The sequence below is a fragment of the Buceros rhinoceros genome, unplaced genomic scaffold (genome assembly GCF_000710305.1).
Source record: "Buceros rhinoceros silvestris isolate BGI_N320 unplaced genomic scaffold, ASM71030v1 scaffold43386, whole genome shotgun sequence".
NCBI classification, from domain to species: Eukaryota; Metazoa; Chordata; class Aves; order Bucerotiformes; family Bucerotidae; genus Buceros; species Buceros rhinoceros.
The window spans coordinates 1-6,692 of record NW_010416527.1 but is presented as its reverse complement, the minus strand read 5'-3'; the positions used below and the strand labels follow the sequence as shown (position 1 = coordinate 6,692).

At 48.8% G+C, this 6,692-nt stretch overlaps 1 protein-coding gene across 1 annotated transcript in view; it reads right to left on the bottom strand.

Moving 5' to 3' along the window:
• OSCP1 (organic solute carrier partner 1) overlaps window positions 1-5,581 on the bottom strand; it is a gene marked incomplete at its 3' end in the record, with an annotated part of 8,297 nt that extends 2,716 nt beyond the window's left edge. Inside the window, exons 1-5 of the mRNA XM_010137828.1 lie at window positions 5,524-5,581; window positions 2,088-2,242; window positions 1,234-1,401; window positions 534-614; window positions 17-120 (exon numbers count right to left, since the gene is read on the bottom strand). Coding sequence (XP_010136130.1) covers window positions 17-120; window positions 534-614; window positions 1,234-1,401; window positions 2,088-2,242; window positions 5,524-5,581 — 566 coding nt within the window. The remainder of the gene's footprint in view (window positions 1-16; window positions 121-533; window positions 615-1,233; window positions 1,402-2,087; window positions 2,243-5,523) is intronic.
• Window positions 5,582-6,692: the final 1,111 nt, after the last annotated feature.

Below are 6,692 nucleotides of genomic sequence, written 5' to 3'. Positions count from 1 at the left end.
GCGGTTCAGGACTCACCTGATGAGTCCCGGAACTTCTGTACCCCACGGAACAGGGCCTGATATTGGCAGCACAAAGCGACCGTTGGAGCTCTGCACTTTATCCTTCAGGAAGATAGAGACCTGCAAAGGAATGCTGCACCTGTGAGAAGATCAGCTGCGGACCTCTCGATCCCAACGGGTCTATGTGCTGTCTATGCACTCGACAACGAGCAGTTTATTTAGACAGTATCGAGCTCTCGAACTTCATGCTCAGGTTCTGAGTTTCATGGCAAGTTTCTACTAAAAGGGAAAACATTTATCCACTAGCAAATCCATAATAGCAGAGACTCCTTTTTTCCTACCATTCGAGAATTATTGTTATTCTAGTAGATGTGATCAGTTTGTGACATTTGGAAGACTGCAATTACAAGCACCTCAAGATGACAGAAAAGCATAACAAACCCAAACCTACAGTGTACTTACAACAAGATATCCTCCAATTCTAGCCACAAATGCCCTTTTGTTCCTACTGACCAGCTGCAGAGGGCTCTTACCCTTATGTGCATGTCCTGAAAAAAGACGAGGAGAGTTTGCCTGATGAGCTGAAACTCCCCGGCAGACAGAGAGCCGTACGTCTGGAAAAGACAAACCACCGTGTCAGGCTTGGCAAGGGCACCACGTCCAGCCCAGGGGAAGGTGGAGACAAATGTGCCTGAGCACTGCTGGCCAACCCCCACGACATGGGTGGCGGGGGAAGCAGGAGTGATACTGGGGGGCTGCTGGTCATTATTGGTAATAACTATCCATGACTCAGAGTCTGATGTAATTTCTGCTCAAGTCAGTGGAGACTTTGACTGGGCAAAAGTACTGGTTTAAACAGGGCCAGCAGAAAAACCCCACTTGACTCTCAGACATCTCCCTCTCCAGCAGCCCTTTGGAAACATTTCAAGACTTCCCAGCACTTCTAACATTTTATGACACTAGTTCCAGCTGAAAGCACTGGGACTCTCATACTCTAGGTCCAAAGAATTGCAGCAGTTAAGTGAGCAAAAGCTGCTAACGAGGGGGCCAGCTTGTTTCCTCCAGTTCCAAAGAAGGGAAGGTTATTTGGACGGTTCTCTGAGATTGAGAACATTTCAACCTTCACGCTTGATACAGCACTTGCTTTAGTCTCTAAGATCCACTTGAAAGAGAGAAACAAAATAAATAATCTCAAGCCACAGTGTTCCCCACCATTTTTCTACAGGCTCTTACTTCAATCAGCTGTCGGAAGGTTTCGTCCACCTGGTTCAGAATGCCAGGGGAATCGTGTATGAAATCCTTGATCGTGTCCAGGTGATTGAACGTGACCAGCAGAATGTCTTTGGGCCGAGGGCACAGCAGCACTTGGTATTTGAAGGCCATAGTCATGAGGTCATACAGCTGCAAAGCAACACGGGGAGATTATTGTTCTGTCACAACAGAGTGCGACACTGCTTGGGCAACCTCACGCTGGGGCAGGAGGATTTCGACACTTAGCCTGGCACCTGCCTATGGCAAGAAGAACCATTTTAGCTTTGTTTCCTAAGAAAAGAAGACCTCTGCAACCGCCAGCCCCCAGCAGGTTCCTTCAACTGCCTTTAAACTGCTGCCCACGCCGGCAGCGCTGACACCTGGCAGAGCTCCTGCAGATAATGCAGCTCCCACCCATTCCTTCAAACCCGTCTGCTGGACACACCGCTTGCAGGCAAACCTTCTACCACCTGCATCTGCACAGCAGCGAGTGCCAGGACATCAATATACGTATTCATACACCCCACATACCTGTGTACTTCCAATATATATTACAAAATCCGATAAAGAATACTCACTGAGCCTCTTAAAATCAAACACCCAGCTACTAAAGCAGAAACCCTCAGTTCTGAGGTCTCTGATCCTACCATGGATTTCCCCAAAGCTCCCTCGGCTGGGCACCATTTTTACAAAGGAAGCGAATGGGGAGAGGCCTGTTACGAAAGGCCTCCCGATTCCAGTGATGTGAAGCTACACACTAATGATGGCGATTGGAAACTGCTGGGTGGTGGTGGGAAGCCCAGCGAGGTCAGGCCTGGGCCGGCGGCATGTTTTACCTTGTCCATGCTGGCCTGGTTCAGTCTCATGATGGAAGCGTGAGCCAGCCGGTCGTACACGGTGCGCAGAGCTTTCTTGGAGTAGAGGTCCTGTGGTTTGAACAGCTCTTCCATAAACTTTTTATTGAACATGGTTGCGATGATGTCATTCATAACTGCAAAGACAAAGAGTCGCTGGTTTTTGCTGCAGAAACAGCATGTTCATCTGACTCATTCCACACCAAGAACGTGGACACAGACGGCTGCAAGGAGCGACATGAACGCTTACCTGTGCAAAGCCGGCACAGAGCCCCAGCAGGACCAGGGAGGAGGAATATCGCTTCTAACATTAACACATGTCTGCTGACACCAGCAGATCCCACCCTGGTCTGAGCCAGCAGCCGCCTGTCCCCAGGGCAGAAATCTGCTGGAGCTGCAGACAACAGACCCTGTTTTCCCACGGGTGTAGGGCTGGGGCTGTTGCCTTGTTCTTACAGCTCTGGCCAGCACTTCTCACCTCTTCAGAGATGCTGTTTGTGGGCTACTCTAACACGTACCATCTGCAAAAGCTGCAGTTCCGCTGCCCAGGATGGCTGTTGGCATGGCTCTAGGTGTTTGCAGACCACAGCGAGCAGACTCTGCCCGTTCTCTTTCCGGCCTTTGACACTGTTAGTCTGTTTTTCCTGCTAAACCGAAGCTCCAGAATGATTCAAGGCTCCTTGGAGCATTTGTTTCAAATGGATTTACACTGACAGGTATTTAAGGAAGCATTAATAACCCCGGGGTCTGTGTCAGGGCATCCAGGGCTCTTGCACAGCACCACCTACCACTACTGGAGCAGTTCAAAGGTGCCGAACTCCCAGCTCCCTCATGCCTGCTTCAGTTTTTTATGTGTCAGTTTATGCATGGAATTGTCATGCGATTATGTGGAGACCAGGAGTGCTTAGCAGGAGGGCTGGGTTCTGGTTATTGAGTTTTAACACAAAAAGATAGAAAACATGTTGCAGTGATTTAAGCAGATGCAACATCTTGGCTTTTGTGCTGGGTCTGATGCTTTGCTTACATCCGCGGTATGTTTTAGGAGGTGTTATAAACAAGCATTTATTTCTCAATCAAAAAAATGTTAAGTAAAAATCTTGCTTCGCACAGATCACTGCACAAGCATGAGCTTTCCTGAGCAGATGACTGTTACTGGAGCTCATAATGCAGCTGAGCCTTACGGATTAAAAGATCTCAGAGGAAGTGATTAAAAATAAAACAGAAAAGGTGAACGTGCACATGGTGGTGGTGATCAGCTCTGAGGTACCACTGTTCCCTGGAGGGTTACACTCGTGCTCCTCACAACTGCGCTGCTGCAGCGACACAAACAGCCATGGAAGTACGTGTCCCAGCCATGTCAGCTCTCCTTGGCTGCTGGACTCTGGGGAAGGCTGCGAGCTGTGCCCAGAGCCGGGGCTGGCTGGGGCTCACCAGTTCGAGTACCCAACAACACAGACAGGGTCCAGCTCAGCCTCTGAGCAGCGTGGGAAGAAAAAAAATCCCTCTTCAAATAAACTGGTCATAAAACAACCCCTACTTGCAGTCCGAGGCAAAAATGCTCACTTTTTCCAGTGGAGAAAATCCAGTCTGTCCATAGGAGCACGTTACTATGTATTTCATTTCGCAAGTTATCAGTTATAACAAAGTAAGAACTTCGGCCTTACACTGCGATCAAGAAGAATGTTTTTCAGTTTCTTGTGTATGTTGCCCACACAAAGGCTTCTCCTCCATTTCTGGAGAGTCATTAATAACCCAAACCACCCGGAGCCAGAGAGTGTCCCCGTCCACTGGCAGTGGCTGCTCAACATTCACAGTGGGGTGGAAGATCTGTGGGAACCTCCCCCCAGCCTGACAGAAATTGTCTGCTGAGATTAAACCTTCTTGTATTGGCTATGATAAGAACTGAGAAAGACATAAAAAATCACGGTAAAGGGCAAATCTCGGACGGTGTGTTTGGTAATGACACAGCAAAGGGGTCTCAGCGCGCAGGAAGCCCCTCAGGAGATGCCGACACAGTTCTACCACTGACCAGAACAAAGAAGGAGTGTTAGCTCAGGGACGTGGCACGCCAAGCAGCACAGCAAAAGCGAATTAGCAGAGAGGGGGTTCATCAAGGGGGGTGGGGAGAGGGAAACCAAGTACAGACAATGCGATGGACGGAAGAGAAGCCGAGGAGTTATGGTGGGTTTTGCCCACACATGCCATGTCCCTGGTGACAGACACATCCCAGCGCCTTGTGTCACATACCATGGGTCATGCATGACAGCAGACGGGAGCCTTTACGGCTGACGATGCTCATGCTCTTGGAGGACAGTCAAGGCAGCAGAGGGAATGTTATGAGTTCAGAACAGTTACACATGCTACTTGCAGCGGGTTTATTGTTTGTAACGGGGTTGAAGGCAGGGGAAGACGCCTCATCGTGGCTTCACCAGCAACAGGCTCGGCCGGTCGCTCTAGGCAACCCTTCGATGATCACCCAGAGATCAGAGTTCACTGGCAAAGGGATTTCTCACCAGAGAAGCCGATGGCTCAACATGGGATCTACGTCTGTGCCGCTACCAGCTCAACACGATGCAGCGGCTTTGATACAACTCGCCATCATTTGGGTGTGGGAAAGGGAACATGGAATCTTTCAGACTTCTGAGATTTTAAATGCTGGGAAAAAAGTGTTCTTGGAAGCATCATGTAATGGTAGCAAAAAAACCTGGGGCAAACTCCCCAGCTTTTATATTCAAAAACCTACAAGCGATGCTTAGTTTGAAAAACATGAATCCTAACCCTGGTCTCTCTTCCAAAAGGGCTGTGCAAAAAGACACGGGCAGTTCCTCTCGTGCTCCCCTGGCAAAACCCCTGAGCTCATTTAAGAGGTGGATTTCCTCACCCAGCAGCTAGGATGGAAACGCCTTAAATCTTTCCTGGAGTTCGCCTGGGAAAACCCCTGAGCAATGAATTAGAAGAATGCGGCATACGGAACATTCCTGCACCAGCAGCTAGGATGGAAACGCCTTAAATCTTTCCTGGAGTTCGCCTGGGAAAACCCCTGAGCAATGAATTAGAAGAATGCGGCATACAGAACATTCCTGCATTTCAGCAGCAAACCATGATGACGTGCTTGCATTAATGCGGTGCCAGAAAAACACAAATATCGTCTGGGCTAGAAAGACCGCTGTGACAGGCAGGTTTGATCTATTTATAGTCTTGGTTAAATTAGCAACTTCTTTTTGAAGCCCCATGATTTGGAGACACCGCCTGCTTCTCCTGAACTCTGTGGTTTCGCTGCACGGGTGAGGGTATCGCCGCTCTTGGCACCGGGGCTACGCGGCCGCAGAGGCAGCACACGGCGTGTGCAGGTACGAGGAGCCTCACATGTGCATGTAGTGGTGTTCGCCTACTGCATGCAGCTACAAGATTACTGTACCTCGTTTCCTGTCCACATCTGTCCATTCATCTACACGGAGCATACAAAACAAAAACATCGGTTCGAGAAGTAAGCACAATAGTTTCAAGGAGAATGAAAGAAATAAAACAAAAAAAAGAAGAATCTAACTAATGGAGTTTGGTTTTTCTCATCATCATCCTGCACTTAACAGGAATGAACCCTCCTGGTACTCGACATCTTTCATGTTCAACCATCACACAGAAGGGAAACCTTCCCCACCCCTTGGGAAAAATCCTGCTGTTTCAGGAGGCAGATTTTTACCCTGATGAAGGTTACCATGTTTTCACTACCTGGGAGAGTTTTTGTGCTTACAAGTGAACAATGTTTGAGTGAAGAGTTTCAAAAATTAACAAATGCCTTGGTGTGGACGAAGCCACGTCTCAGTAAAATTAATGCCTGGTTTTGGAGAAGATAAAACACATGTGTGGGTAAACTAGCGCAGAGCTCATTCTCCTGCTGAGACATTCCACCAAGTATGGCTCATTTAGTCAAGCTCTGAACTCAGTCCTGTGTGAGCAGCATTAACCCTTTGTCAGCACAGGGCTCCACTTCCACAGTAATTCTGACCCAGTGCTAGACTGACAGGTTTTTATTAAACTCAGACGAGCGTTTCAGAAGCCATATTTATGTTATCTGAAGGGGTTTTTTTTCTTAATTGCACATGCTTTTTCTACACAGGCTTTACAAGATTATTCCTGAAACTACTCTGGACAGCAAAGCAATCTGGTCTTCTAGAAACAGCTCAGGACCTGGACTGAGCCACTCCGATGGAGTTATTTTGATTCCAGAAGTCTCTTTCCGCAGCTCTAACCTCTGCAGCAACTCCAGAACCACTGTCAGGTATTTCAGTGCCTGCCTTAGCTGTGTGCGTGTCCCCCATTTGCTCCACTAACACCCTGAGGCACTGGCTACCACTCAAACTGCACGAGAGCTGATTAACTCAACAGACTTTTCTTCAAATTTAAGACAAGGAAAACACACACGATCTGACGGAGCTGTTAAACCGCGGGGAGGAAAGGCCCTGCCCGGCCTCCGGAACAGCAACGGCGTGATGCTCCGTCCCTCCTCCAGCACCCTCCGGTAACAGCACAGCGAGCCCATCGCTGTGTATTTCGGTGTCACTCACAGAGAACCGGCACCGCGGAGCG